The 12,965-nt window shown below is 47.7% G+C and overlaps 1 protein-coding gene across 1 annotated transcript in view; it reads left to right on the forward strand.

The window, feature by feature from the left end:
• The window catches only part of pik3cb (phosphatidylinositol-4,5-bisphosphate 3-kinase, catalytic subunit beta), a 52,917-nt gene that overhangs the window by 11,767 nt on the left and 28,185 nt on the right, over positions 1-12,965 (forward strand). The window contains exon 3 of the mRNA XM_030380784.1: positions 12,617-12,803. Within this exon, the coding sequence (XP_030236644.1) occupies positions 12,654-12,803 (150 nt within the window). The 5' untranslated portion in view covers positions 12,617-12,653. The remainder of the gene's footprint in view (positions 1-12,616; positions 12,804-12,965) is intronic.

The raw sequence follows: 12,965 nt of genomic DNA on the forward strand, positions 1-12,965 counted from the left end.
TTTCTGTTTTGTGCTGAAACTGGCTGAACGACAGCGGCGGTGTTGTAACCACTCACACAATCCTAGGAAGCCCTGCCCTTGGGTCTATTCTTTGACGGGTGTTCTCCAGAGTGCCAACGACCCACCCACCCTGCTACTAGTGCTGCATAGTACGGCTAGTTGGAACTGTGGGACAGGGGGGCATCACATCGCCATACACCCCCACGAGGTAGTGAACCTACGTGACACCCAGAAACGATGTCTTTTTAAACGTACGTTAGCTTTACACAATAGCTTGTTCTGGCTATAGCATGTTTTCTGTGCGTGAACTACAGCCCATTCTTAGCGGGGGAATGGGGGTGCTACAGCCTTGTCTTAGCGGGGGGACGGGGGGGGGTCTCCAGCCCAGTCTTAGCTGGGGGACGGGGGGGGCTTTCCAGCCCAGTCTTAAGGGGGGGGCAGGGGTGCTTCAGCCCAGTCTTAGCGGGGGACCGGGGTCTCCAGCAGGCAGCCGTGTGTGACGGTGAGCAGAGCACACAGCCAGTCAAGGGGACGGATAACAGGAGCGGAGGCGGACGCGAGCTTGTCATTTACCTGGCCAGGCTTCAGGTGTGTTCGTGTGTGTGTGTGTGTGTGTGTGTGTGTGTGTGTGTGTGTGTGTGTGTGTGTGTGTGTGTGTGTGTGTGTGTGTGTGTGTGTGTGTGTGTGTGTGTGTGTGTGTGTTTGGAGATTGTAAAGGCTGCGGTGGAGGGACTGAAGTGGAGGAACACTCAGCTGTGTGTGGGTGGGCTGTGTGTGCCTGTTTGGATGCCAACATGGCGCTACCCGGGGAGATGGGTTATTTCTCCTCCGTTTCTCTGTGTCTTTTTTGCCATTCCAAGAGGTAATGAGAGGCTGCCGAGGCATTCTGACAGCCGTGTGTTTTTATTTCCTAATTTAGCTTATTGAGGGTTTGTTTGCATCTATTTTGGAAGGACCAGGGCCGAGTTGTTCAGGAAGACGGTACTTAAATGGGGGCAGTGGATTCAAACTAAAATGCAAGCTATTGCATTTCATTCACCTTATTTGGGTTAAGAAAGGTAGGGCATGCATCCTAAATAAGAACAAGGCCTCAGTTAAAGAGATGAAACTCAATGTAAGCAGCTTATGAAGACTTTAGAGGTAGGATAGGTTCTGGTTAAAATAAGCATTTGTCTTGAAATGCAGTGCACCTGTTAGACTTTTGTTTTAGGCAGTTTGAATCCACTTTGTTTTGTTGTTTTGCCACAATCGTAAATGTATTTCCACCAAGTATTGTCAGACTTAGTGTTTTTTGGGTTATGTTTTCGAGACCTAGATAAGGGGTTTCAAAACAGCCAGCAGCCAAATGAGCCTGGATGACAAACTGACTGACTTAATTTCCTGTTTCACAGAGACAACAACAAAGGTCAGTAGTGTGTGTGTGTGTGTGTGTGTGTGTGTGTGTGTGTGTGTGTGTGTGTGTGTGTGTGTGTGTGTGTGTGTGTGTGTGTCTGCGCGCGCGCCCGCTTTGAATAATAATCCAGTGTAAAGGACTCAAAAATAGAAGATGCGTTTCATTGAAGAAGCGAGTGTCCGTAGCGACTCTGGATGAGTACTGTTGGGTTCAAGGGCCATCAAACATCGCAGGAATACAAATAACTGTGAGCTTTGTCATGCATTCATTTGATGATGGTTTTTCCTAGTAAACAGGGAGGAACAATGTGTATGTTTAACTAATGGGCTGGCTTGTCTCAGCGTGCCGACCGCGGTCATGTGTCTGTAAATGTTAAGTTGCCAGAGGGGATAATGTTCTGCCTGGAACTGTGGATCGCTCACTGAAATAGCCATACAATCCGTCATGTGACCGCCTTTTTAATGCCATAGATTGGCTGTGTGCGGCATGTAGGGTTGTGTGATTTTCTGAGGGAACAGTTTATCGTAGTTGTGTCAAATTTGGACGGCGTCCATATCGAAACCATTTCAAATTATTTAGCACTTAATTTTTCCATCTTTGAATTCTCTCACTGCCACGGATCGGGGGACGTGCTTACTCTACACCGCCGTCCTTGAGGCTAGAGAATTTGATCTGACGTCAGCCAATCAGTGGGATGGGCTTGGGCACGAGGCACAAGCCTTTGCTATTGAAGCCGCTAAAATGGCAGCTAGCGCTATCACCGTGAGTGAGCTAGTTAAAAACAATTGTAAAATGTCCACACGCATCATGCATTCAGCATGTTGTGCTGAATTGATGAATGATCTTTGCATACATTAAATTAATTTTTGCTTACTTAAAATATACTATTAACTGCCAGATCGAATTCCCTGTTTTTACCATTCTCCCAAAAAATCTAAGCCTTTATGGCTCTATGGATGAAATGTGAGAAAAGGTTTTTAAAGGGGACATATTATGAAAACAACACTTTTCCAGGGATTTTGGGTGTTGTTTTGGGTCTCTGGTGCTCCCACACTCATACAAACTTTAATTAAGTCTGTAAATAGTTTTTTGAGTGAGATATGCATTTCTTAAAGCACCCCGCCTACTGTGACCGAACGAGCTCGGCGCCCCCTCCTACGTAGGAAGGGGGCACATTTGAATATTACCACCCACTTCCCCATCCCCTCCAATCAGAGAACAGATACGATTTTGTGGACCAGCGGACGAGCGCTGGGCAGAGATGTTCGCGCATTTCACCAGCAGGGAGATTTCATACAAAAATAGTTGTCTAATTTGTCAGTTTACCATGTGACTGCCTGGCAGGGTGTCTGGCGGATCTGCCGGACTGCTGCCGACGCTCCCCCGCTGGAGCTGCCGGACTGCCGCTGAAGCCCTGGCGGCAGCCCGGCAGCTCCAGCGGGGGCAGCTCAGCTCCAGGAGTACAATCCCTTTCTCCTGCATGTCGCGGTTCAATATGGACTTCAGAGTCAAAGCCAAAGTTCCTTTCCCCCAATTCTTCTCAACCATGGCCGGGATAATTCCCACCACTAGTCTTTACTTGTTGTGGAAGTACCAGAGATGTCAGACGCAGTCTTTATGATGCATAATATCATCCGAGGCGCACATAGCTTTTGACCGTGGTATTAGATATTATATTATATAGTTAAGCAATAGATCACGCCAGGCTGTGGTATGTGCTCATTATACCACTGTTAAGGGGCGTTGTCCGGCCCCTACGCGCAGCGGAGGGCCGGCGACCCCCTTCACAGTGGTATAATGAGCACATGCCACTGACTGAAGTGATCTATTGCTTTTATACAACGGTTACTGTTATGGCGAAACGAAAGTCATAGACACACTACATTTAAAAAGAAACCAAGAAAGTCAAAGTAGCCGTTTTATTAAAGACTACCAAAAAGTAGTCCCTCCTGGCTGCCTTCAAAATGCACGACGGTCGCTATGCAACACACTTTAGCGTCCCTCCGGGAGAACGGTTGTACTATGGTTGTACCGGTTTCCACTTCAAGGCGCGGAGTGATACTTTCACAAAATGATCGGGCGTCATAGCAGTTATGTATACACTCATTAGACAACAGTTAGGAACCAATCAGATCGCTGGATTTAGGCCCCCCGTTGTATAAATACCTATATATAACATTATTTTTATTATATTATATGATATAGATATAGAGCTCCGGTAGTCTGCAAACGGCTACAATCACTTCTCCTCCATGCTGTGCTTCACCCTGACACCTTATTGGTCAACGGGCAACGGCTCATTTGCTTTAAAGCTACAGACACCAGAAACAGCACATTCTGAAGGGACTGAAACAGTGGGAAATAGCGGCAGGCAAGATTTTTTTTCCTAAAAGCTATTTCCAGCAAACAACTTCAAAAACATGTTTTCTGGAACTCATATACTATGTTTACTTGTTGGGAAAACACCATCATATTTCTACTTTAAATATTTTTTAAAAAGCAGTGCCTGCGGATTTCGTACTCCACGACCTTAAAGAGCAGGGAGGATTAGTACCGGTACATTTCCGTGAATTTGTAAAATTAAATGATGTCTCCCACTATGCCGACATAAATGCAGAATTAGAAAAAAATAAACATGAAATAAGATGCTGTTGCTGTTCTCAAGCAGGCAGGCTACGTGACGCAACCTCCCTGTGAGACTGCTTGTCAGAATCACAGCGTTTGACATAACTGACAAATATATAGTGCTGCTTTAATAATGCCATAGGGCTGCTTGATTATGGAAAAAATCATAATCCACCAAGTGGCAGAAGACGGTGAATCCACTCATGAGGCATTGGAGATGGATGGTATAGGATTAGGACCCTGGCACAAAATAGTTTATTGGTTTACGGTTGAACCGTAAACCATCATGTTTTGGAGAGCGGTTTGAACGCTTTTAAAAAGTTTATATTGTCCACCCCCCCTCAAGCCCAATGTTTTGCTGGTTTTCAATTGGCACTGTGTGTGTGTGTGTGTGTGTGTGTGTGTGTGTGTGTGTGTGTGTGTGTGTGTGTGTGTGTGTGTGTGTGTGTGTGTGTGTGTGTGTGTGTGTGTGTGTGTGTGTGTGTGTGTGTTTTGGGGACAGTCCCGTGTCCTTGACAAACGCAACCCTTGTATCAGCCTTGCCCCCGTTCACCCCTTCTGACCTCCTTCCCTCTCTCTCCTGCTGTCCTTTCTCTCTCTCTTGCTTTCTTTCTCCACCACTCAGTTTCCCTCTCTCTCTCACACATACACACAGAGACCGGCACTTGCTAAAAACAGAAGCGCATTGTGGACGCGGCCCACCCACCACAACCCATCGCTTTGCTTACTATCCTTCCCTGTTGCTTGTGTTCTCTTATGTGCTTTCATAACACCGCTGTGTGTCTTTATCTCTGCGCTCTCTTTCCTTCGCTCCTCCACTCTCTGCTGCTCTCTACCAGCACAACCTTTCCTCCTGAATCTTTTGTTGGGCTACAGTGTTGCTGTAAACCAACACTGTGTGTTTCTCGACCTCCGTCTCCGCATCGCTCCTTTCTCCTGTCTTCTCGCCTTCTTTCTCTCTCTGATCACCCCCTCCCTCATCCCCCTTCACACTGTCTGTCTGTCTGTCTGTCTGTCTGTCTGTCTGTCTGTCTGTCTGTCTGTCTGTCTGTCTGTCTGTCTGTCTGTCTGTCTGTCTGTCTGTCTGTCTGTCTGTCTGTCTGTCTGTCACTCCACACACACTCCACACTCACTCACACTCCACACTCACTCACACATCTGTTTGTCTTCTCTCTGAGTGTGTTAGGAAAATGTCACACAATCTCAGTCATACCCAAGGTCCTCTGGGCCAGGCAGCAGTGTGTGTTGTGAGTGCAGTGAGTGCAGTGTGCGCTTGTCCTTTTATCCTTCGCTCCCAAGTGTAAAATTATTGGGGATCAGCGAAACATCACACTTGCGCTATTGACTTGCACAAGTATGACACACACACACACACACACACACACACACACACACACACACACACACACACACACACACACAGTCACACACACAGTCACACACACAGTCACAGTCTAAGCAGTCCACGTAAATAAATTGAACTCAGACGCCCGTTATCCATGTGGCACAAGTTTGTCATAACTAAATGTCTATAATCACCCTGGCCAGACAATCGGCGCATGGTTCAACAGCTATGCATGCTTTATTTTTGGATTTCGCAAATTTATTTGGAGGAGCATTATAATAACTGTTGTCTTTGATGCAAATAAGAGAAGACGAAATGTACGGTATTGATACCAGATCGGAAATTGTGGTCCCACTCTGTGTAATATCCAGCCTTTTGCTACTTTTCTTTTAGCATTTATCTATTCATGAAAAGAAAGCTGATTTCCGGCGACACACCTAGCTGTTACATAAGCCAACGGGACGGATGCCGAGGCTCTAGACTCTCATCCTGTTGTATGCACATCCATCTCCCCCCCCCCCCCCCCCCATCCCCGGCCCGACCCTCCCCCCCCCCCCCCCCCTTCCATTTGCACCGCTTGTAAATATTGATCTGTCTCATATGACTCTATTGTTATCTCTCTCTCACACACACACACACACACACACACACACACACACACACACACACACACACACACACACACACACACACACACACACACACACACACACACACACAGGGAGGAAGGGATTTGTAAACATGTTTATTTGCCGAGTGTGTTTGCACACATTAACAATGTTTTACTCTCTGACCATTTTCACCCCCCAAACTCCACACGTGGGATAGCCCTCAGCGCGTGGGGCCCGGGGCCCCCGGCTCCCCCTAGCAGGTGCCATTGCGCCTGGCGGGGCTGGGTTGGTGTTGTATTACTGCGACTGGGCTGGGGGTACTTTCTTCAGCGCGCCTCGTTCCGGAGTCATTAGCTGACACTTCCTTTTTCCATCACTTATTTTAAGGTTGTGAAATGGAGACGCTGATGGCTGTTTAGTCATCCGTGTTTTCACGGCAAGGCGCGCTTCGAACGTTGGCCGTTCTCACACACACCCCAAGATGTTTCCCAGAAGGCACAGATTCAACCAAACAAACACTTCGAGACTGCATCTCAGCTGCTCAGAGTTCACCTAGACTCTGCAAAGCCCCTCTTGCTTATGTATGTTGTAGGTCCTGGCACTTAATGTACTCACTTATTGTATGTTGTGTAAGGGATAATGCCCAACGAGATGTCCATTATCAGGAATTAATGGACGACGCAGAGGCGTTAGAAGTTCTCCGCAAAGTCCATTAATTCCTGATAATGGACACCTCGACGGGCATATTCCCGCTTATACCATGGTCACTTGCCAAACAAAATAAATTAAGACCATTTGTTTATATTTTCATGCGTTTTACAATCCAAATATAACGTTTTTTATTTTTGAATATACTTTGCTGAGGGTTGGACAAATACCTGGAACAATCATTACCCTCCCGTAAGGTTCTTATGCAACGGAAACGTTGTTCACTCCTCCAGTAAATAGGACGGACCTTAGCTACGACTTGGCTGCGGGAGGTATTCTAGTCCGCTCAGCTATGAGCTATGAGAACTAACATTATGCATTGTACATATTTATAATTTGAAATTGGTCCCAGCCTTTATACCACAGATACTATAGGTTCTGTAGCATAATACCGGGTTTTCTGATTACAGTTTGATGCATCTTTCACAATTTACCAGCTGTCTTTTTGAAGACTGAACAGACAGACAATTTGACTGGAACTACTAAGCAGGTGTCCGTATATCAGGGGTTAATGCACACCCTGCAGCCAATCAGAATCGAGTATTCCCCCAGACCATGGTATAAACTTAGTTATAGTACTTAGTTGTGTAGTGTGTTGGTGCTTGGCACTTGGTTCTATGATCATCCTTACTGTACTGACAGCGATATACTATTTCACCTTCTTCTGACAAATGTACTTATTATAAGTCGCTTCGGATAAAAGCCTCTGCTAAATGCCCTAAATGTCAATGTATGGATGTGTTGTTTTTCTGCAGATCCAATTAGGAAACAGCCAGCGCTCAGTGTAGCTCTCACTCACAGACTCTGTAGAATCTCTCATCCCATTAGCAGGCAGTGTTGCAATAATCACGCCGGAGCAGGGAAAGCAAACGACCGCCTGCCTGAGAAGGGATGGGATAATAGACCCAACCCCCCCATCCCACCATTGACCCTTCCTGGCAACGCCGCCATCGTCCTTAGGCCGTCCTTCGCCCAAGCTTGATGATGTCATAAGACGTACATTCCCCCCCCTCTTGTGTGATGAGTTGATGAATTAGCTATGATGTCATCGCCCAAAGTGATTGGATCAGGTGTGGGTGGCAGGCTACAGCACAGGTGTACTCCGTTTTTTGTCGAAAAACAGTCTATGAATATGAGACGCTGTGTGACCGATGTTTCTGCTATAAAAAACAACATTTATACTGTCACGATAAATTACAAATACATTTGGCTATCAATGTGCTGGGTGCCAGATGGAGTCCCAGTGTGTGGTTATGGCAGGTGTTCTAGTGGCATTAGACAAGGTTGTCCTTCATATCTTTGTACGGATGGTCAAGGAGGACTCTGGAGAGATAAGATCTGAGTCTCGGCAAAAACAAAGAAAACAAATCGACGTAGACGACAACTTCATTACTATTTGTCTATTTAGCTTTCCCAATTCAGCCAACAATTCTTTTAGCAAAATTTCTATTTTCTTGATAAAAAATCATGACCAAATTAATCTTGTGCCTCTGAAGACAAATCATTTTTTTATGAATGAGTTTCTTCAGAATTTTTTCCCGTTCCATCTGAAGGGTGTGTTGCCACTCACTTCCTCTCTGGCGTCATCGCTTCCTGTTGAGTGTCGACATGAACACACAGAAGTGTGTGTGTGTGTGTGTGTGTGTGTGTGTGTGTGTGTGTGTTTGTGCCTGTGTGTGTTGTCCCACAACCACGCACACTTGTCAAGCCTTACATCCTACACAGTTACACGTCATCATTTATTTATACAGAAAAGTGTAGATATTCATATGGGAGTATCGTTGGAATGAAAGCCTAATTGTGCTTTTTTAAGTTGTGTAAATTGCCCGCATATTAACCTGCACTTCCTTCATAGCTGACACCAGATTGACTTGCTGCTCGTATTCCTAGCCGCAGCACAAATTGCACCAATACCAACTCCCTACCAAAGCGCTTCTGCAAATTTATCGGTTGAAAGGTCATTCTACGCAAGTATTCTGACTCGACACTTTGGGAACCATGCCGTCAGTGTGAAAACAATAACTGGAAGTTCAAACTGTTACTTGAATCTGCGTGTAGATGTTCCTAGTACACGTTCTGTATACAACTGGCTGCTCTATTTGGCTGTTTTGATAAATCGGACTACGCCTGTTGATTCTGTCCCTTCCTGGTGATGCCGGCACCACGCTTGTCTTGTGATTCATGAGTGGTAGGAAGGGGATTTCTGGATTTCACCATAATCCTCATCGTCATAACTTATTCTGACAGCTTTCTTATTGATTTAGACTTATCCTTCGCCTCTTGTAACCGCACTGATACTTCAGTGGTCACTCGGGTCCCAGCACCTCGTCATGTTCATTTGCTCTCAGACTCAGGGCGTTCCCCACCGAGTGTCTTCATCTCAGTGACTTCATCCCCCTTCCATTGGCCGGCAGATGGAAGTGCATACTTTCACAGAGGTGCATAATACCGCGTGGTGCCTCACATGAGCGTTCATGGAGAGCTTTTCTGATCCTGCTGAATGGAGAATATAGCGACACAGCAGCCATGCTGGAGCTCCCAGTGGGGGTGGGGTGCTGGTGGGATACTGCGGACGTCCCCGCAATGCTGGCTCCTTCTGGCCAGGCTTCACGGCGGGTCAGAGGGTTCAGAACCTCGTTCGGAATCTGGCCCGTTTCATTGTGCGGTTTTATGTGTTCAAGCATTATTTTTAGCATGGGGCGGAGACCGAGTTTAACCTTCCCCCGCCCCCCCTCCTCCTCCTCCTCCAATGAGCCCCTCCTCTTCCCCCCACGCACGCACACAGACAGCCATGCACACACGCACACACACACACAGACCCATTATGTCTGCCAACCTTAGTCAATTACACACACGTCTAAGTACACATACATGTACAAATACGGACACACACCCATGTACACATACGGACACACACAGGCAAACTTATGTTCACACAGGCAAACTCATGTAGATTGACACACACTGCATTGTGGGGACCCTCACAGTCGTCTCTGTGTCAGACAGTGATCTTTACAAAGAGTGCTGACTAACACCAGTGTTAACAACGTAACACATCTGCACCCGGAACACACTGCTGACACCAAACCTCAGATGGCCCGCAGGCATCAAGACATCAGTGGTTTGATTTTTCTTTGAATTAAAAAAAAAAAGGGTTTGAGTCCATTTTTTGATGGGGCGCATGTAACAGTGGCTTTGGTGTCTTTAAGACGGAGGAGCTCGACAAGACTGTCGTTCTCGTTTTCGGTTCCCCATGAGCCTTTACACTAAGCTTATTCATAAAATCACATGAGCGTTACTCTGTCAAGGACACACCACCTTTGTTCCCTATGCAGTTTGTTGACGTGGGCGTATATTTGTGTATGTGACGATAGGTAGATTAGATCTATATTAAATGAACTAATCAGTCGGTTCCCCCGGTTTTTTCAGAGATCCAAAACGTCTCTCTGTTGTGGTTTAACTGACTTAACCTGAGGCCCACGCACTGCATGTTCTCTTGCATCAAACCCATCCCTCCCTCCCTCCCTCCCTCGCTGTGAAACCTGACCTAACAGCTGCCCCTGGCTGCCTGCCACTGTGCACTTGGTAACCCTGCTCACCTGTGTGTGTCTCTCTCCCTCTTTCTGACTCTGTCCCTCTATGTCTCTCTCTTTATATAAACATATATGTAGGATAAATCTGCATACACACAGTCTGAGTTAAATGAGTCACGTGTCGACCACACACAGGTTGATGTGTGCGTCTCGGGCCTCACGATTCGTCTTGTCATCGTTCAGACATGTGTCTGGCCGCGGCCGGCGTCGCGTTTCCCCTCCGCACATGTCACATGTCACATGTAACCGCGCACCTCGGTGACTGCATCCTATGGCAGGGCTCGTGAGCCACGCCGCCTGCGCTTTTGAACAAGGCCCTCGGATTCAGGCGCGCTCCCGGCCGTCCCTCCTGGGGTGTGGCCTCGTGTCTGTGGAGGAGGGGACGGGGGCAGGAGTGAACCTACCATTCAGCGTTTTGTTTCCATTTTTCGCCGCACATAAGAACAGGAGCACACACACGCAAGCGTGAATAAAGCAACAAGGCGGACGTCTGTACTGTAGAGGGCTGTTCGCTACTGACAGCCTTCGTCTTCGGTGGCATAACGCAGCTCAAAGGAAAGTTAATTTGTATGTGCAGGGGTGAGGTCTTTTAGGCTCCAGAGAGCTAGCTAGCTAGCTAGCTAGCGCTCTCCCTCTCACTCATTCACTCACTGGAGCATGGAGAAAGCCATTCGAGGTTGTCGGGCGAGGTGGACAGGGTGTACCATAATTGTAATTTATTTAGATTTTGAGTTGATTACAGTAGCTAAATGCACGAGGGCGGTAAGGACTCTGTAGTGGGTCTGAAGGAGAGTTGAACCTGTTTAGGAGCTCGGCCATGTTGTTTAACATCAACATTTCAGTCCGACCTCTACTTTTATACCTGCCGTGTTTCTGAACTGCTCCACCACAAACAATGGCCTTGTTTATTCTTTGATTTGTTTCCTAAAATATTGAAACCTGCCCCCCCCCCCCCCCCCCCCCCCCCGCCTCCTGTATCGCTTGCACAGACACAGGCACACTGTGTAGGCCGTCCAGTCGAAGACGTCAACATATCCTCGTGTTTCAATGGCTGCATTAATTAAAAGTGTGTGCGTGTGCGTGCGTGCGTGCGTGCGTGCGTGCGTGCGTGCGTGCGCGCGCGCTGATGAATGAGGTTATTTAATCCAGCCGTCAGGCAGACCTCAGAGACGTCCTCATCCGGTGATGAGGAACATGAGAGGGAAAAGTTGATTAGTTTTACAGATTGATTCTTTTTTTACCTCACTTCTCTTTCAGAATTATTGACCATCTTTCCCGGCACGAGGATAGTCTGTCCGCCCCACATCCTTTTTCTTCTGGTACCCAGCTGAGTTAAGGCTACACCCCCCCCCCCCCCCCACACACACACACACTCCCCTTCCCCCTGGCATCTTCCTTCACTGTACTTCAGAGAAAGGGGGGGTGGGGGGTCGATGAAGACATGGCAGGGAAACATGGCAGTCTCTTTCTGTCTCTCTGTTTCAGTCTGCCTCTGTCTCTCTCTATCCATGTCCCTCTCTCTGGTCAAAAATGATATGCGATTTGTCAATTTCTCAAAGTAGGCCACTCTAGTTGGAGTTCATACTGATGGCCGCATGAGCTAAACTGTTGTCTGTGCCCGGTACTGCACCACCAACGCTGTATCTTATGCGTAGGCTACGCCAAGAAAGGTTGCTCTTTTCATGCATCTGCTAACCTGCAGTTACCAACTGAATGCAACTACTGTTAACACGAAACCATAGAGAAACCAGAGTAAGTTTTCCCTCTAAGGGAGGTTCCCAGAGCAGGTTCGATGGGTGTCTCTGACCGCAGTGGCCTCATAATAAGCTGTTGTTGTATGTTCCTCTGTGGCTGACCTCATTGCTTCAACCATGTCAACGGATGGGACGGGTCTGCAGCAGAGCGCTGAGAGTGGAGAGCCTACCGTTAGCACTCCACCTCTTGCAGCTTTTAATTTGTTGAAGTGGACGACGGAGGACGTAAAGCACTCCTGTTCGCGGCCTAATCCCTGTCATCTATTGTTGGCTGCTGTGTGGGATGTGACGTCACCCAGCCCCTATCACAAGGGTTTATCACTGGTGTTTGGACTCGGAACGAGGTCCCGAGTGAGGGACCCTCCGACCCCCTACCTCTCTCTTACTCACTCACTCACTCACTTAAAGGGCTGTATTGGCATGTTTTTTTTTTCAGGCCTAAGCACAAAAAGTGAACCAAAATACAAACATGAGATGCAAGAATATATACCGATAGTGAAAATGTCATAAAAAAAAGCACAATTCGACAAAGTGAAAGGGTATACTGATCTGATCGTCTAGTAAGCCCTTAATGTCTCTCTCAACAGGTCCCTATGGTGGAAGTGGCCCGCGGACCACCTTGCCATGCCTCCCGCCATGACGGACATCCTGGACATGTGGTCGCCCCTGGCTGGCCATGCCACGGAGCTGGTCCCTGTAGACTTCCTGCTGCCCACCGGGATCTACATCCAGTTGGAGGTGCCCAGCGAGGCCACCATCCAACACATCAAGCTGGTGAGGGCCACTAGTGTGGAGGCGGGCATGGGGGGGTAGGGGAGGTTGAGGGTATGGGGGAGGGTGCGGGAGGTGGAGGGCGAGGTTGGGGGAGGTGAAAGGTGTGGGGGAGGTGGAGGCTATGGGGGAGGTGAAAGGTGTGTGGGAGGTGGGGAGGCTACT

This window comes from Gadus morhua, chromosome 16 (assembly GCF_902167405.1).
Source record: "Gadus morhua chromosome 16, gadMor3.0, whole genome shotgun sequence".
Classification (NCBI taxonomy): domain Eukaryota; kingdom Metazoa; phylum Chordata; class Actinopteri; order Gadiformes; family Gadidae; genus Gadus; species Gadus morhua.